The following is a 20,128-nucleotide window of genomic DNA, read 5'->3' as shown; positions in this document are numbered from 1 at the left end:
TTTCGCTGGTCTCAAACTCCTGACCTCAGGTGATCTGCCCACCTCAGCCTCCCAAAGTGCTGGGATTACAGGCGTGAACCACTGCACCTGGCCTGTAAAATTCTTAATACTTCGGTTTACATGTTCATACAATAGTCCAACCTTCAGGGGTTGGTTTTTCCCCCATTTTAGATATGTTGGTACTCTAAAGCCCCTTCTAATAGTCTCTTCTATCTTATATTCACTCACCCTTTCCAAATTTAACTGAGGATTGGGTCTTAATTCTCTTTTGCTTATTTTGTAAGTTAATAGGAGAAATACCATATGTAATATTTCATGTCTGTTTCAAGCCTTGTTTAACTGACAAATTGTGCTATCACACTTCATCTTTTTTGTGACCCACTGTGTCAACATTCCCTAGAGGACAAAGTCTTATTAAGAGTGAGGTTTGGCTGGGCACAGTGGATCACCTGATGTTAGGAGTTCAAGACCAGCCTGACCAACATGGAGAAACCTTGTCTGTACTAAAAATACAAAATTAGCCGGGTATGGTGGTGCTTGCCTGTAATCCCAGCTACTTGGGAGGCTGAGGCAGGAGAATTGTTTAAACCTGGGAGGCGGAGGTTGCCATGAGCCGAGATCACGCCATTGCACTCCAGCCCGGGCAACAAGAGCAAAACTCCATCTCAAAAAAGAAAAAAAAAAAGAGTAAGGTTTACCGTGACCATTAGTAGGATAGTTAAAGCATGTGCCTAAAGAATAACGTACATGTCTTATCATCTTGCCTCAATTATTGTCTATGTTGTCAAGTACTCCATCTCAGTAAACTTAGTATCATTAGTCAGTTTTCATCATTTGTTATGTAATAGTACATGACACAAAAATACCATTGCCTTCATCAAATATCCCAAAGGATAGAGAATAGAAAAAAAATGAGATAGAGAATAGAAAAAAAATACACTTCCTTTGGTGTACAAAGGAAGTGGAATATATAGGTTAAAAAGTAAGTGAAGAGAAAAGATGACAAGCAATGATTTTTCTTTGTAAATATTTTTGCTACACAAGAACTTCTGGTAGCTGAAAACCACTGTAAATTATTTTTTTGACAAGCAACATACTAATAGATTTTTTTTTTTTTCAGTTTTCTAATCGCTCTTCTTAAATTATCTTGAGATTCTTCTGGTTACAAAATAGGAAAACTGTAAAGGAAAAGGCCAGTAGCCCAGCAGTTGAAGAACCACTATATCATCAGCTGCTTATTTTCTATATTTTTATGTTCTTCGGGGAGCAAAAATAGAACTGCCGTGTTTTGTAAGATATTATCCAGACTTAAAAATTAAAAGAACACATCTATTTTTAGGTCATAGTAGTCAGAGGTTTGTTGTCACTTTAGGTGATATCCTCCTGTCTTTTGTATTAGAGGTGACGTTTTGGCTATCCGTGTGAATGGATTTGCCCAAATCAGGCCTAAAATATCATATTCCCTGTTTCTCTTTTTAGAACTACCTTTGTTCGGAGCTTCACCTCTTGCATGTGACACAACACTGATCTCTGCTTGTGCTCTGCCTGGTACACATGCCCTTGTTCTTAAAGAGAAGTCGAGTCCATCGCTAGGGGGCGTGCTAATTTGCTTTGATGGTTGCTGTTACAGCTCATTACTCCACAACTGTATTACTTCAGTGTGTTTTTCTTGATCTGTTACCGTGAATACATTTACTATTTGATGGAACAGTTGAGAGACTTTTATTGCAAGTGTCAGAAAACCCAGCCCACACTGGACTAAGAAAAAAGGAAATTTGTTGTGTCGCATAGTAGAAAAAGTCTAGCATTAATTGAAGATATCCTTTGACTTAGAGGCTTAAAATGCCACCAGAACCCCATCTCCCAACTCTTTCTTCATTTTTAGGCTCCCTCTGGTAAGAAGATGACTGTCAAAATCTTCAGCTCTATATCCTCCCAGATTCTAGTCAGCTTCAAAGACAGACTGTTTGAACAAAGGTTCTGGGCCTGGCAGTCATTGACCAATTATATCATATACCCATCTCTGCACCAGTAGCTCCAGTCAGGAGAAGGGAATGTACTGGCTTAGATCCAGGTCTTTCCCTGCAGCTGGGGAAGAGGTCAGCTCTATATAATTCACATGGATTGGGAGCTTTTATGCAAAAATAAGAAACTTGTTCTGTGTACTGAAAAATAAGCAGTGCCCTCTACAAAATTAAATGTCAAATGAAATCACCCATTGCAACATCTTAGTGAACAGCCTACTGAATATGACAGTGTTAATGTAACACTTTGCTGGGTGAGATGTGCTCATAGAACATGGATTACAGAAGAATCCTGAAGCAGTTCAGTCTGTATAAAGGGGGTTGAAAATTACTGATTAAGTTAATCTTATTTTACATGTGTAGAAACTGAAATCTAGTGAAGTCACTGGTTGGCGCTCACATGAACGAATCAATAGAACCAAGAATATAAACAAAATTTCTACTTTCAGTCATGATGGAAGAACTACATTTACCTTCCCATCTTAAACAACTAGCAAACCAGAAAAAGTATATAAAAACCACAGCCAGACATTGATCAATAGGTAGTATAAAACTGTGATAACTGAAAGAAGGAACACAAAAAAAATGATCCTTAAAATCATTCTTACTGCTTGGAGGCAGTTCCCAGGCCACAACACATAGAGGGGAAGTCGAACCAGAGTCTTGTGGTCTACCCCAGTTAAGGACAAAGAGATTAGGGTGGGGTTGTGGGGGAGGTGCAAAGCAGCTCATATATATGGGGCAGAGGCTGCCTGAGGAGACAGCTGCACACAAAAAGCATTCTGGAGATCTGCAGAGGAGCCTTCTTGAGTCTTTTGCTGATGACTTATCTGTATATACGTGGGAAGAAACTATTGGGAAACCACCAGAAAGCAATAGGCTAAACAATGGCTGAAACTCACTGAAGACTGAGACTCATTCTGCCCACTAGTAGAAACAGAAAGAAGTCACAACACATGGAGCATTGGTTAAGACTCTTCAAGAGGGTATCATCTTAGTAGTGTGACCAAAATTAACAGTAGACTAAAGGTTGTAGTGAGGAAAGAAATGGAAGCTGTTTTTAAAAATCCAAATTGAATCTCTAGAGGTGAAAAGTATATCTGAAATGAAAAATACACTGGATTATATTAACAGCATATTAGACACCACAGAAGAAAAGATTAGTAAACCAGAAAATACAATAATAGAAGTATCCAAGATGAAAAACAGAGAATTAAAAAAAAAAAAATGAATACAACATCAGTGACCAGTGGGACAATAGCAAGCAGTCTTAACATAAGTGTAATTTGGGTCACAGAAGGAACAGTGATGGGAAACCAGGAGACAGAGCAATTATTTAAAGCCATAGTGACCAAAAATTGTATAAATTTGATGAAAAGTCACAGATCCAAAAGTGCAGTGAACACTAAACAGAAAAAAAATATGGTGAAAGCAACATCAAAGCACATGATAAATTGCTGAAAACCAGTGTTAAGGAGAAAATTGTAAAAGCAGCCAGAGAGAGTGAGAAAATTTGGGGAAAGAACAGTTTTCACTGTAAAGTGATACCAATGGCCCCTGGCTTACAATGGCTCAGCTTATGATTTTGACCTTATGATGGTCTGAAAGCAATATTCATTCAGTACAGTCCTGGATTTAGGATCGGGTTACATCTGGATAAATTCATCATAAATTAAAAATATCACAAGTAGACACCCCACTCTCAACTTATGATATTTTCAACTTATGGTGGGTTTATTGACATGTAACCCCATCATAAGTCAAGGAGAATCTATACTTTGCCTCAGCCTAAGAGTTAAGATTGTTCATCCCACACAATGTATAGAGGATGTCTCTTGGATCTATAAATTATACATACGTTTGGTTTGTCTTAAGTTCTATTTTCACATTTCAGTTTCATAATGTGTTTATAGTTTTATGGTTTTATAGAATCTTAAATGTGCACACTTACACTCAAGAATATAAATGCACATTTGTTTAAAAGAATAGAAATTATTTTTATACTCTCTTCTCTGTTAATATCTTTAAGGATTACTTTAGTGTAGGACAAATATGTCAACTTTGAGGAAACAAATCCTTTTCCTTTTTCACTGGTACTCACACATCTTACAAAGTTTTTTTTTAAAGCAGTTGGGGGGATGCACATTACATAAAAATAAATAAAGAATGGCAGCAAAATTCTCATCAAAAACTGTGCAAGACAATGGAGCTTCATCTTCAAAGAACTGAAAGAAAAGAAACCTGTTAACGTTGAATTCTATATCTAGCAAATATATCTTTTAGAGATGAAGATAAAATAAATTTTTATTTTTTAAACAAACAAGAGCTGAGTGAATTCATCACCAGAAGACTGGTACTACAAGAATATTACAGTAAGTTTTTGAGTCAGAAGGAAAATGATATCAGGTGGAAATTTAGAATTATACAAAGGAATAAAGAACACTAGAAATAATAGTAAGCATGGGTAACTTTAAAAGATATTTTTCCTGACTTAGTATCTTTAAAAGATAGTTGACTCTTTAAGGCAAAAATGGTCATATATTATGTAGTTTATACAAGCAAAATGTATGACAATAATGTAGAGTAGAGGATGGGGGAAGTGGAAGTATACTTCATGTATAGGATTCTTGTGCATTACATGAAGTGACATAATATTATTTGGAAGTAGACTGTAAGTTAAAAATGTATATTGTAGACTGGGCATGGTGGCCAATGCTTGTAATTCCAGCACTCTGGAAGGCTGAAGCAGGAGGACTGTTTGAGCCCTGGAGTTCGAGACTAGCCTGAGCAACATGGCAAGACTCCATCTCTATCTAGAAAAGAGAGAGACAAAATTAGCTGGGTGTGGTGGCACATGCCTGTGATTCCTGCTGCATAAGAGGCTGAGGTGGGAGGATCACTTGAGCCCAGGAGTGTGAGGCTGCAGTGAGCTATGATTGTGCCACTGCACTTCAACCTGGGTGACAGAGTGAGACCCTGTCAAAAAAAAAAAAAAAAAAAAAAAAAAAAGATGTGTATGTTCTAGACCTTAGAACAAAACTAAAATTGATATAGTTAAACTAGCAGTGGAGACAAATGGAATCATAAGAAATATGCAGTTAATTCAGAGTATGTAACAGAAAAAAAAGGAATAAAGGACAAATGGAATGCATAGAAAACATGTTGATAGTTACATTAAATGAAAATGACTCAAACACACCATTAAAAGGCAGAGATTGTCAGGTTGGATAAAAAAGCAAGATCCAGTGATACGCTGTGTACAGGAAACCCACATTAAATATAAAGGGCACAGAGAAGTGAAAGAAAAAGCAAAATTCTCATCAAAAACTATGCAAGATGATGCAGCAACATCTTCAAAGAACTGAGGGAAAAGAAACCTATTAACCTGGAATTCTATATCTAGCAAATAATATGTATATATAGACAATAATTCAAAGAAAATTGGAGTGACTGTACTTTTTTAAACATAATTTTTAGAACAAGGAATATTGCGAATGAAGAAGGTAAAATTCATCAAGAAGATAAAACAGTTTAAAATTTATATGTACCTAATAAAAGGTGCAAAATACATAAAGCAGCAACTGAGCTGAGGGTGAAATAGACAAATTCACGGTTATAGTTAGAAGTTTCAACCCTTCTCTCTCAGTGATAGAATATTCAGAAAATTAGAATATAGAAGACTTGAACAACAGTATCAACCAATTTGACCTAATTGATACTTATAGAGTACTCCACTCAACAACAGCAGGATACACATACTTTTCAGGTGAACTGGAAGATTCACCAAGATACACAATATTCTGGACCATAAGACAAATATAGCCATGTGTCATATAACTGTTTCAGTCAACAACTGACCACAGTTATGACAGTGGTCCCATAAGATTATAATACCATATTTTTACCCTGTCTTTTCTATGTTTAGATACATTTAGATACACAAATACCACTGTGTTACTGTTACATATTCAGTGCAGTAACATGCTGTACAGGTTTGTAGCCTAGAAGCAAAGGGCTAGACCATCGAGCCTAACACATCGTAGGTTTTACCATGTAGATTTTGTGTAAGTACACTCTATGGTGTTCACCTAATGAAGCATTTCTCAGAGAGTGTCCCTATCATTAAGTGACACATGACTGTATCAATAAAGGTGGAAGGGTTAAAATCATACAAAGCATATCCTCCAACCACAACAGAATTAAATTTGAAATCAGTAACAGATATCTGAAAATTTTCCCACATACTTATAAATGAAATAACATACTGCTAAATACATGGGTTGAAGAAGAAATCACAAGATACGTTAGAAAATATTTTGAACTGATTGAAAAGAAAAATACAACATATCAAAATTCATAGAATGTGACTAAAGTAGTACTTGTCAGAAAATTTATATCATTAAATGCTTATATTTAGAAAGGGGGGAAAAAGGTCTTAAGTCAAAGAGCTAAGCTTCCACCTTAAGAAACTAGAAAAAGAACCAATTAGACCAAGTACTTGAGAAAAGGCAGTATTAAAGGTAAAAGCAGCAATCAGTGAAACAGAAGAAAAACAATTTTTAAAATCCAAGAATGTACTGGGATTTTAAAAAAGGTTTTAACTATATACTTTAATAACTTCCTGTGCATTTTAGTCAGATCTTTTTCTTAGTGTATTATAGGAATACTTGCATTCATATTGTAATATATGTTAACAGTACTTCTTTAGATGACTACTTTTATAACCAATTCAAAAAGAAACTGAAACCTGGTTGTATGGAAATAATCTATTAATGCAGACTTAACTTCAAAGAATTGTGGATCACATTTTATAGACTGGTCTGAGGGTTTTCTGTATGTCAGTGTTCAGTTACCTATCTATAATGTGGGTATAGAGACTTTCTGTCACTCAGCTGTGGAATGTAAGTGGTTTTTACTGCACAACCATTTACTTATTTTCCTATTGTACCTACATAATATAACCTTAGGGGACTGGTATTTCAAAGAGTTGATTTTTACTACTGATATTTGAATACAAACTCATTCATCTAAGTAATGAAGCTAACTTTCTAAGTAGAAGTGTTTTAGGTTATGGCATTTAACATTTTTGAACCTTGAGCGTGATTCACTTTGGAAAGCTATCAGGGGAAAAGAAATTAAAAAGAAAGTTGCTTCTTTGAAACTTAAAAAAAGCCTAAACATTAAAATTGTGTATTTTATAATACTCTACTCATATTTTGAAATGGAAAGTGTCTTTGAATTAATGGTTATATTTTTTATTATTATACAATCTGTACCTTGTAGCATATAATAATCAAAGGATTGCTTTGAGAACTTTGATATTTTCCTGGGTTTCAGATTGATGGTTCTGTATGAGGGGCCACTATTTCAGCTCAGCACAGAGCATTGACACCAGAAGTTGTGTTTGTGTTCTAGCATTAATGTGGTTGTTTATGATTCTAAGCAAGTTCTGTGCAAGCTTTGCATTCATTCTGTAATTTTAGATATATTTCTCACTCAAAAACATAGTGGTGATTGGGAATGTATAGATCATAAAGGAAACTTTAAAAAAAATTAAGCTCTGTTAATAAGGCCTATATTGAATTGTGGTGAATGTATTTTTATGAGAATTGATAATTTTTTTTTTTCTGCACATATTTAAAATACTGTTTTGTGTACCAACTCACATAAACCATTTTTATAACATTCATGTGAGAGCAGAACTAAACTACTATATTGCCCTGGTGACTGTCCTACTAATGGTCAGTCTTGTTGTAGTATGACCATATTTTACTAGCTGTTTCCTGTAGTTACTGCTCACAGTTAAAGGGACATCATTTATTAGTGGCAGGTCGGGTATGCCTAGTAGGATTTTACGGTATTTCTCTCAATTTTGAACAATTTTCTTACCCTTAAAATTAGGTCACCAATTTTCTGTCATTTGTCATTCTCTTTGAAATGATGCTTCTGTGTTGACTACTTGTGTGGTTAAGTATGTGGCTCAGAAAGACCCTGCAAATTCTCCCCTGTGTGACCACCTCTGTAGCAGCTGGTTGTACAGGCCATTAGCACCTGGGCCCCTTCCCCAGCTGCCTAGTGCCTCTGACTCCTGCCTGCTGCTGGCCAGTGGGCATGCCCCTCTATTCCAGGCACTTAGCCTTGGCCAATGCTTAAAGCTATGTTTCAGCAAGTGCCTGATGGATTTCTCCTGCCTTTCCTGCCATGGTCATCAATTACACATCCATTCGAGCAGGACAAGAAGACTAGGAATGGCCAGCATAATGTCAGTGCTTAACTGACATTATCATGGTGATTAACTGAACCAAAACCTCGCTCTTTGTTATAAATTATTACTCCAGAGTTATAGGGTGGTTAGTAGTTTTGACTAGATATAACTAAACAACAAGGCAAGAAGGTATTACCTTGATACTAAAGATACTCCTATAGTAAGTATTCCTCCCAATTTAAGTACTCCTGTATGTATTTCTTGCTAATGATCGTAGCCAGTATTATGTATTTTCTTTTCATGGCATAATAGTATAAATCAAAGTACTTTAAACTGAAGTGGTAAAATTAAGGTTTGATTTCTAAATTCCATATCATATGGACCAAAAAGTTTAAGACCATCTTGGTGAGACAAACATTGGTCACTTAAAAGAGTGCATTCTAGTTACCCTAAACATAAAAATGAGGGAAGAAAAAACTTTGCTGCCCAGCTGCCTGCCTACCTACATTCCTTTTGTTTCGATTTTGTTCATCTGTTCTCTCCCCTCATTGCCCAATAGTGTGCTGGAGAACTGACTCATCATAGTCCCAAATGAGAAGCTGCAGCTGAAATGTCATTGCCACCTTCCCAAGCAAAATTTTATTTCCCATAATGATCATATCACCTCCAACGTGGCTTACATTTGCAGCAAGCTTTTCCTGGCATGCTTCTTGGCTATTTGTATCCATGCTTATTTCTAAAGAGACTGTTTTGACTTGAAAGGAATAATGAAGATTAATGGTGAATTTTTCTTTATCTTCCCATATCGTGGATTTCTTTTTCAGTTTCTGTTACTGGCATTCAAACTGGAGATATGAATGCTATAAACATGATGAGAAGCAGGGTGTTTGTTCCCTTGTGTAAGCCAGGATTTTAGTCTGAATAATGGCAGGCCCAACTGAGAATGACTTCAGTTTTTATCTGATTTGCCCAAGAGACACATGACATTTGGCCTGTGCCATATGGGCCCCTCAGTAGCCCACCCTCTCCCACCCTGTCCTTTGCAGCCTGCTTCTGACCAATGCCTTCACTGATAAGACTGTACTGGCGATCAATTAATTAATCCAGTCTTTCATCTCTGTTTTCACAGAGAGGTTAATGTGAAAGGAGTTGTTCACAGGCTAAAAGCAACCTCAAATGTCATGGTAATAAAATGGTCTTCTTTCCAGTTGCATAAGAGGGCTTTAAAACTAGTTCATTTTGCCCTTTATTCATTAAAGTGTAATTCATGCCTTATCCTCTGTCACTTTCATTTGTCAAGATGGACCAAAAGCTTTGGAGGTGGCCTAGAAAAAAACATGTGGCCCACTTATAAGGTTGCTTTTCTTGGGACCATTTTTGACTTCACTAATAATGTAATATGCTGAAACTGATTGTTCTTTTGAATTATGTCTTATCAGGCACCATACCCAAAGGAATGGATTGCAGATTTCTAGGGGGTGTGGCAATTCTAGGCAAAAGTCGCTCTCTGTTGTGATCTAGAGCTTCAGGCCCAAGCCCCTGCACCCTTGGGTGCCCCTCCAGGCCTTCTTTCCCACATATCCCACCTAGTTCTTCCTTAGCATCCTGCGACACACAAATAGTCTTCAAGATGCAACTTATGGCCTTTTAATTATATTTTGAATGTTCATTACATTCGGATTTCATCATTTTTAAAAAAGGTAAATACAACAATGTCTAGTAAACAAAATTATCTGCAGATGTCAGTGCCTATAGAATTATCTATAGGAAACAGCACCTGTTACCATCGTGCTAGATGGTACAGTACAACTGAAAAGCTATTCTAAGTTGTATAATTTGTGCAATTGATTTTTTAAAGATATCTTTTTCTGAGTTGGCAAAGTATGTGATGTAAACATCACCAATCATGTAAAACTGCATATAAAGTGAAACATTTAGATAAAGCATAACCACCCACTTAAAAAGAAAATATTCATCACTTTTTCTTTAATGTGCTTGACACTGGCTGGTATAGTATGATTTTATAATGTATCACCCAAAAAGGAAACTTACTTTCATGTCCAGCAACCCTTCTCTGAATTCCTGGCCAGTTTTAGCCCTAGTTCCTATTCCCCACTTTGCCAAAACTCCTCCTTTGCTCCACAACTGAACTTACTTCCTGATTCTCAGAGACTATAGACTGCCAGGCATGAATTCCTGTAGCTTTCTGACCCCAGGCCCCACCACCAGTCCTGCATAGCCAGCCTCTCTCCTCTTACCCTCTTCCCTTCCAACTCAGGGAGGGGGAAAGTGATTTTCCTTGTATTCAAATCTAATTGCTCTGCCCTGGATTCTGTCTCCAACATTTGACTTCTCCAAAGCCTTGCTCCATCAGGGACCCTCTCTTTCTTATGAGTCAGCCTTCGCTTTTCCTTCCACAGTCCTCCCCACCTCACTTCCAAACCAGTTTCTCTACTTTTGTACCTCTGTTAATGTCATTCTGCCCCAGTCACCAGACCTTAAACCCTAATAGACCAGTTTCTTTCCCTCTCCATTGCCTCTGATTCAATTGGTTACCAAGCCCTATTGATTCTGCCTCCTAAATAACTCCAGTTTGTCCCTTTTTCTCAGTCAGCAGTGCCCGAATTCAGATCCATATCGTCTGTTGTCTGGGTGACTGCCATAGCACCACCCTACCTAGTCTGTCTTCCCTCAGCCTTGTCCCCTTCGCCGTGTCACTCTCCTTAACAATCCTCAGTGGTTCTGTATTGTTCACTGGACAGAATACAAATCTGTAGGCGTTGAAAAGGCCCTGTCTGCCTCTCCTATCTCCTGCCAGGACAGTCGTTTCCACTCCACCCAGACTGAACTTCCTTGCAGTTCTCTAAACACCACATTGTTTCTCTCATGCCTTGTGTCTTTGATTTTCAACTCAGGACTTAGCTCACAGGGTGCATCTCTTCCCAGCTTCTCTCACACTTTGCAAATATTTTGATTTAGAGTATTTTCACACCGTGTTTAGTAGGAGAAACCCCTTTTTATTTTTGTATAGGCCATCATTTAATAAATGTTTATGAATGAATAAAAATGACTAATTAATGAATAAAATCAGTATTTGTTTTGATGACCTTTAGGGGAATAAAAAAAGACTCAAAGGCTACAGTAATCAACTTTTTACAACTATAATCCAGTGTCATAGAGTCATAAAGGTTACAGAACAAAGGAAACTTGAGATATATGGATTTTAGATATAAAAATTCTAGTGAGTTTTAGATATAAAAATTCAAAAGGGAATCCAGTTAAGCCCTGTTATACAAATACAGTTTTGTAAGCTGCTGGTTCTGCAAGGCCTATTTCTAGAACGTTTTCATGGAGAGCTACATAAGCTACCTTCTAAACAATTTAAAAAACAAAAAAACCCAGCCTCAAATGACTCAGGATGCCTTCATTAAAAAGCTGCCCAAGAATGAACTGTAAATAAGTAACAATCTCCTAAAGTTTGCTTTCTGAGATCCATGTGTGACCCTTTCATTGGAGAACATGGGTCTGCTCGGACAGTTAAACAGTTAAAATCCTCCCTTCAGCGTATTTAATACAAAGAAATATCCCAGGCTTTTTGAAATGCCACATTCACTGCTACTTTCCCAAAGGTGAGGAAAGGACTGCTTCTGTTACAACAGCTCAGTAGCCAGTGCTGTTTCCCAAATGCCTGTTTGTTTAATAACAAACAAAACACCATCTACTCTTTTTGCTCTCCCTGTGTAACTTTCAGACGCTTTCTCATGGGGTAACTGATAGGCACAAAATAATTCCTGGGACTTCTTTCATACTTTCATTGCATCTTTAGTCACCTTACCAAGTAAATGATACTGATTATCCTGAGGTTTGGCAACCTATAAGTGAGTTTGCATCCCAAAGACTTTCTCTAAAAGTAGCTTCACAATTCTGTTGCTGTTTCATGATTATATAACTCTCTTTCTGAATCAGCACTGTCTACTTCACTCATTCCCATAAGAAGAAAGCACGATTGCATGCTTTATCCAGTTTTATCCACTCGGAAGAACACAGGGACATTACAGAGTATCTGGATGTTGATCTTGGGCTCTACTTCAGCAACTCCAGGAAATACTTTGAGTTTACAGGCTCTGAACATCGTGAACAATCCAGAGGCAACTGTGCCTGCATTCCTGACCCTCCTCCATAAAACACATAGAAGGGATTATGGCCTTCTTTTCAAAATCAACATAAAATTTTGTACTCAGACTCAGTTGGCAAGAACAAAGAGTCACAAGCACATACCTGCTTTGAGTGAACCCGTGGCTGTCCATTGCAGCTTTATATGGATATTTGGGCCAATGTAGTATTTTGAATTCTGATATACTATATTTCATTGATTCTTATATGCACATTTTCCATTTTAATGTCTCTGAATTTGGGATTTATCTTACAACCAATGGCTTGTCATAATTTAATTGGTATGGTTTTTCTAAATGGAATACATAATGGTATGTCTTACATTTATGGTATTTTCACTTGAAATAAGTTTCGTGTCTTAAAAATCATTTACTTGGTTTCTAAGACTTAGTCAATACATTAATACAGCAGTTGTAAAAATGACAGTCTTAGCTGTGAATTTTATTATGTACAGTAGTGGTTTGGCAGATATTTATGTTGGAATCAAATCGTAATTTACTGATAATATTAAAAATTTTTTTCATTTTTTAATGTTTAGAGTTTGGATTCATTGCTTCTGCAAAATATTCTACCAATATTTTTTCTTCGGAGTTAACGTAGAATGCCTTCTCTTTCCTGTATTTAAAAGAGATAGGTATCTTAACATTTGAATCCTTTCTTCTTTGGGGATTCCTTTCTTTTTCAAGGAAAAGAAATACAGTAGAAAGAACCTTTTTGAGCTGGAATGGTTAGCGAGTAATTACTTAAACAATGTTTCTGATAAACTGTAGCTCTGCAGTTTCTAAAATACATTTATTCTCTTTGCTAACATAATAAATATCAAAAGTTTTAAACAGAAATTGGGCCTTTATGATTCTGATGTGACCCATCAATAATTATCTCCTTTAATATCTGTGATCCTACTTATGGTCACAGAAGGTAAATTATCTGAAAAGCTCCTGACAGGACCCAAGACATACTCTATATGGCTGCTGATGCCTTTTCATGTCATAGTACTGTAGAAATAGCATAGTACATAGAAATGCCAGTATTTGTGTAGATTAGGGTGCTTGCACCTGAGGGGACATTGGAAAACTCCACTATATAGTTTTCAAAAGTAAGTTACAGAATATTGGTCTGATTTATCATTCCTAAAACAAAGAAGAAATCAAGCTCTGAGAAAAATGTTAACTGCTTGTCAGTTTCACTCAACCAAGATTCTTCTAAATGCAGCCATGTTGCCCCTTCATTACTAACTGTGGGCTGGGTGCGGTGACTCACGCCTGTAATCCCAGCACTTTGGGAGGCCAAGGCAGGCAGATGCTTGAGCTCGGAAGTTCAAGACTAGCCTGGGCAACATGGTGAAACCCCGTCTCTACAAAAAATATCTGGGTGTGGTTGTTTGTGCCTGTAGTCCCAGCTACTCGGGAGGCTGAGGTGGGAGGATCACTTGAGGGAGCCGCAGTGAGCTGATACACCACTGCAGCCCAGCCTGGGCAACGGTGAGACCCCATGTCTCTCTCTCAATCTCTCTCTCTCATGTATATATAGAATATGTGGCCTGTGTAGTAGTGCTTTGATATGAAACAGTCTTCTCATCCATGTGTTTCCCCTGTCCTGAATTTGCCCCTTTTTTTTTCAGGTCCATACATTCAGAGGGCCACACTGGTGTGAATACTGTGCCAACTTTATGTGGGGTCTCATTGCTCAGGGAGTGAAATGTGCAGGTAAGAGCTCTTGTCTTGTCTCTGGATTGAGTCAGCTGTGAAGTTATAAGAGGTAAGGTAGAAGGAGACTTGTTGTTATACATATCCAGTAGGCTGGATCCTGGTTTGGTATTATGCACATGCAGTAGGCCAGATTTTCAGGCAGCCACTTTGGAAATTTGATATTTTATCTGCTCTTAACCTTCTGGCTCTTGATGGACAGCACACTAGGGATCTGGCATTAGTCCACTGAAAAGAGAAAAGTCAGCTTGTTCAAAAAGTCTGATAAAAGGAGATAAAAGTAAAGCAGTTATATTTAATACTTGCCTTTGATGTTGCAGTAACTAAATTTATAAAAATGATTTTTTTAAAGCAATGTACAGGGACCTATGATTGTTGCCTTGGAAACTGAATTTTAAAGATAACTTGTTAAGCTGGATTGTCCTTACTAAATTTTTGTGAAATCAGATTGAAGCTTTAAAAATCTGTGAATTCATCTTCAAAGATGGTTACCAAATTCTGAAAAACCACTTAGTCACTAATATTTTGTGTGACATTTTGAAATCAAATACATCCAATACTTTTTGTAAAATATGACCATGAATATTTAAATTTAGAAACCATGAGATTTACACATACAGAAATAACCAACACAAGGATGTATTGAGATACTTTGTGAAATAAAGTACTTGTTTATATACGTGAAATCCATTTGTATAGAACAACTATACTGAATACTGGCCCTTTATCCTAACTACTCTAAATTCTGACATAGGCTTAAAAATAATCATGTAAATTTTAAATGTCTAGTATTTGGTCATAAAAGTTTCCTTCTGCTATTTAATTTGTAAAACTAAAAAATGTCTTCTTACGTGTCTTTTAGCATGAAGCTTTACACTAAAAAATATACTAAGTATTTCAAAATGGTAACTATAGTAACTGTCAGATTTATCACTATAAACATCATTTCTTTTGTGGCATGATTTTTAAATGGAATATTTTTGTTGTCCATTATGTGCAGGAATTTCCGGGTTCTGATTCTTATTTCTAAATTGCATTTCCTTTGAATAGTAAGGTATATGTGTTGCATGAAAATGTTCCAAGTCACTCTTCTTTCAGTTATTATTCCCTTAGTATCACTAAAATGTTATAAGGTTCCAGGCATATATTACCATTCAAGGACCTTCCTGCCACAGGGAGTGGGATAAGAATCCTACATGTGTGGACTTGGAGCTGTGCAAAGGTGTTCGTCAGGGAGCGCCTCAGCTCAGAGTCAAAGCTCAGAGTGTATGAGGAAAGCCTTGCTGTGGCTGGTGGTTATCCAGAGTTGGGATGAGGAACCATCATGAAGAAGGCTATGGTTGTGCCTTTGCTCTGGAGGGAAACAGTAGAATGGAAAGTGTTGGTAAAGTGGAGGTATTGAGGCAGTCTGCCTTGCAGTTTCACAAAGGCAGATGGAATACTCTTTCCAAAGCACAAATTGCCTACTGGAGAACAATGATCTTAATGAGCCTAATTTGCCTTTATGAGACTGTCTTGACCAGCTGATACCCTGCAACAGTTTTTTAAATGTTTTATGGCTGTCACAAAAGCTTTTCTTTCATGAGTAAGGGTGTATATCATTTCCATTTTGAAAAAGTGAAGGCCATCTACATAAGAATTCTTAGCTATTAATAGAGAACAGGTACAGCACCTATGAATAATCTTTGGGAATATGCTACAACCCCAATCACGTTGGAAAGAAATGTTTTGGAACATTTATCATGACAATAATATGGGGGAAAGGAGAAAGAATTCATCCCCATCTCCCCAGCCACCCACATTAATAGCCTCTACCTCTTATTGTGAGTAAAGGTCAGGAATTGAAAGAAAAGTCTTGAGATTTTTCATTTTATGTTATATCTTGTCCTTAAAAGGATTATATTCAGTGTGATTTGAACCATATTAATGTGTAATACAAGCACGAATCAACTCATTTTGAAAACACAGAGGGTTGGGATTTGAATTCGTTCTGTTTTTTATGACAACTAATTATATTTGGATTGACAGTGGGATTCTTAGGTCTAAAGTGGCTTTGAGGCTCATCTGGCCTTTGACTATCTAAATCCAAATGCAAAGAATTGAGAATTTAAAGAGAGAGTGTACACTAGCTGTGATCAGCTGAAAAATAGGTCCCCAGAGATGTCCACTTCTAATTCCCACAACAACATTCCTTGTTCCTTTCATGGCACGAAGAATGTTGCAGATGTCGTTTAAATTAAGGATATTGAGATGGGGAGTTTTGGGTTGCTATGACAAAATACCACAGAGTGGGTAATTTATAAGTAATAGAAATGTATTTCTCATAGTTCTGGAGGCCAGGAAGTCCAAGATCAAGCTGCCAGCAGGTTCAGTGTCTGGTGAGGGTCCAAGTTATGCTTCCAAGATGGTGCCTAGAAAACTGTGTCGTCCAGAGGGGAGGTGCCTAGAATGCAGTGTCCTCAGGAGGTGGCAGAAGAGTATAAAAGGGGCCAACTCCCTCTGTCAAGCCCCTTTATAAGAGCATCTAATCCCATTCACAGGGGAGGCGCCCTCATAACCGAATCATCTCTTAAAGGTCCCATCTCTTAGTACTGTCACATTGGCAACACCTGAATTTTTGAGGTGACACTCTCAAACCACAGCAGGGAGAATACCCTGGATTGTCAAGGGAGGCCTAGTATAATCACAATCATAAAGATCCTTATAAAAGGGAGGCGAGAGGTTGATAAAGATGATATAAGGACAGAAGCAGAGGTCAAAGGGAAGAGAAGATGCTATGCTGCCGGCTTTGAAGACAGGAAGGAGTCACAAGCCAAGAATGCAGGTGGTCTCTGGAAACTGGAAAAGGCAAGGAAAGAAATGGATTCTTCCCTAAGCCTTCAGAAGAAATGCAGACCTGCTAACACCTTGATTTTAGCCCAGTGAAAGTGATTTTGAACTTCTGATCTCCAGAATTGTAATATATGCTTGATGTTTCAGGAGTTTGTGGTATTAATAATTTGTTACAGCAGCAATTGTAAACTAATGCACTAACCACTAAACACTAAAGGTATTCTTTCCAAAGAAAAATGGCAGGCTGTCAGAAAAGAAATGTATATATCTGCCTTTGATTCCTGAGACAGCTTGGTTTGTTCTGCCTTCTTTTTTCAAAATCCACCAAGGCAAAAGAGAGCTTGTCAGGAATGTTTAAAGGGGGGTTTGCCAAAAGCAGCAATTTTGTAGCCCTCACCACAGCCCTTTTTTAAACATCATGTAAAGGTATTGGGTGATGTTCCAACCACCAGGCTGGCAAAGTTGCTGTAGGAGTCAGACTAAATCCAGCTAATACCAGGCAAGCTGTCCCTTCAGGACTGAAAACGCTGGCTTGCTGCTAAGCACACCACAGTGATAAGGACAACTGAGGGAGCAGCAGGGACAATCCTGAGAATGCTAATCATTACGTTACATGGGCTATTCAAAACCACGCAGTGCAAGGTGACATCGCAGGCATTACACAGTCTGACCCACTGAAGTCACCCTTCCTGTAGCCTCCTCTGAAGTGAAGAAAGTGATATTGCAAGGGCATAGCTAACTGCAGATTGGAAACGGTGCTCCTCCGGCTAGAATATTTATGACCCGAGTAGGTAGCCTTTAAAAATCAAGTTCAAAGGATGGTCATTGTTCATTTAGAATAGTTCCTTTGAATAGTTTTTTTTTAATTTATGAAAGGGAAGCTTATAGGTTATTATTATGTAATCATTGAGACTGTCAAACATTTGTCTTTAAAAAAAGATTATTCCAGCAGCATTCCTGAATTGTTTTCATCTTAGCCTTACCAGAATATTCTAAGAAATTAAGAAAGATAATTATTTCAAATCAGACATGTCAGTTTAATGTGGGTTGTTTATGAAAGTGACTTCCTATTTTCAGTTTATCATTATCTTTGCTGCCTCCAAAGGGAAATGGCAGGAGTTTTCCTAATAGTAAAGTGTAAGTATTTATTACTTCAGGTATACAAGCCCTTTTAGGTTGAAGAAAATAAGTGGAAGTAATGTTTTTTATTTTAACTATGGTTTTGATTGATTGTACCTAAAGAGTTATGTTTGTCCTTGTAAGCCAGTGAGAAATTGGTAAGACTTGCTTAAAAGTTTCATGGAGTCCCTTTTAATTGGAAACAATATTTTCATCAATATCCCAAAGAATAAAGCATTCTTCTTAATTTTGCATATGAAAATAATTCTGATGCATATTAAAATACAAACGATTCCACTTTCCTGGGGGAAAAAAAGCAGATATGTTTCAAAACAAATTTTGCCATTATTTAAAATATGAACATTCAGAGAGAATGATTATAATTTCAAATCTTAACATAATTATATTATCCTTTAATCCTGTCAATAGAATGTAAATATCAGCTATTCCTTTCAAAAAATTGATTTCTGTGCTCTCTAGATATAAAACCTGGGTTTTAGCAAAATCAAGCGCCAGAAGATTTGAAAGTAACCTAAAGTTGGTAGTCTAATATAAATATTTTTAAGAAAGTATAGAATAAAATGTGACTTGAATTTTTTATTCCTCCTTTCATATGTTTATTCTATGCTTATTAACTTGAGAAATTGGAAAAGAGAAATGTGGTTTAATAGTAACATAAAAATAACCTACCAAACCAAGAGATTCAACAAATGAAATCATTTATGGACCTTTGATTACTATTATTATTTGTAGTATAGAGCTTCCCTGAGAGAAATGGAACTATATAAGAGTTATATGACTTTAATAAATAAGTATGAAAACCAAATAAAGCCTTAATGGCAAGCTGAAATCTTGATACACTGTTAGTCCCTGAAGCAGCAGTTTTCAGAGCAAGCTCAGGGCTAGTGAATTGCACTGTGAATGTAAGTGTATAAAAAGCAGATTTTAATGACTTTGCCATCTTTGGCAAAGACTTCATATCCAGTCCACCAAAAATTTAGCCTTTGAGATATATTGTTAAAATTGAGCATAACATACTAATATTTTCGCATAGTTTTATCTTATTGAAATAAAAGAGAGAACATCAGTTTAAAAAACATTTCCCTCCTCTTAAATACCTAAATCTGAGCTCACTCATCAGTTTATCCAGTCTTCACTGAGTCAAAAATAAACTTAGGAACCTGCTGATGTTTAAAATGGGAGATGAATGCTGGACGTGGTAACTCACACCTATAATACCAGAACTTTGGGAGGCCAAGGTGGGTGGACTATCTGAGGTTAGGAGTTCAATACCAGCCTGGCTGATATGGTGAAACCCTATCTCTACTAAAAATACAAAAAATTAGCTGGGCATAGTGGCGCGTGCCTGTAGTCCCAGCTACTCAGGAGGCTGAGGCATGAGTATTACTTGAACCGGGAGGCAGAGGTTGCAGTGAGCCAAGATCGCGCCATTGACTCCAGCCTGGGTGACAGAGTGAGACCCTGTTTAAAAAAAAAAAAAAAACATTGGGGGATGACTCCAAACATTCAAAGGAAAAAAGTCAATACAAAACCATTAGTGCCATTCAGATGTTTTATGTATATGCATCACAATTTTACTTTTTTGCTTTCTACTGGATTTTTATACATAGGGAAAGAATATAACAAAACAAGTTTTATCACTGCATTTTAAAAACCCTACCAGATCAATTATATATATAGATATCTGTAAGGGGACTCATTTGGGTAAAATATAGCAGTGTTTTTTAAACTCAAATCTATACAATGAATAATTAGTACAATATACATTTTTGAATAAGAGGTTGAAAATAGCAAATTCATCTTCAATAATGGAAAATATAACCACGAGTACATGATATACTGTATGGTATACGTGGGGAAAAGTGGTTTGTGTATGACCCAGTGGGAAGAGGACAGGCTGGGAATCAGCAATCTAACATTTCAAAGTCAGTTCTAGCACTTTCTGGCTGAGTAACCTCAACAAGTCATTTAGCCTCTCTCAACCTCATTGTCTTCAGCTTGAAATGAACATATTGGGATAGCTTTTTACCAAGAGCCCTTTCTGACTC

General features: G+C 37.0%; 2 protein-coding genes across 8 annotated transcripts in view; both read left to right on the top strand.

Moving 5' to 3' along the window:
* Positions 1–20,128, top strand: part of CIRSR (corepressor of RBPJ and splicing regulator) — a 501,165-nt gene that overhangs the window by 5,810 nt on the left and 475,227 nt on the right. The window lies entirely within an intron of this gene.
* Positions 1–20,128, top strand: part of CHN1 (chimerin 1) — a 197,951-nt gene that overhangs the window by 160,494 nt on the left and 17,329 nt on the right. For all 7 annotated transcript variants that reach the window (XM_007965409.3, XM_073019827.1, XM_073019830.1 and 4 more), the window contains one exon: positions 14,024–14,108. In XM_007965409.3, the coding sequence (XP_007963600.1) occupies positions 14,024–14,108 (85 nt within the window). The remainder of the gene's footprint in view (positions 1–14,023; positions 14,109–20,128) is intronic.

The sequence above is a fragment of the Chlorocebus sabaeus genome, chromosome 10, assembly GCF_047675955.1.
Source record: "Chlorocebus sabaeus isolate Y175 chromosome 10, mChlSab1.0.hap1, whole genome shotgun sequence".
Taxonomy (NCBI): domain Eukaryota; kingdom Metazoa; phylum Chordata; class Mammalia; order Primates; family Cercopithecidae; genus Chlorocebus; species Chlorocebus sabaeus.
Note: the sequence above shows the minus strand (reverse complement) of the source record. Positions and strands in the feature narration are given on the sequence as shown.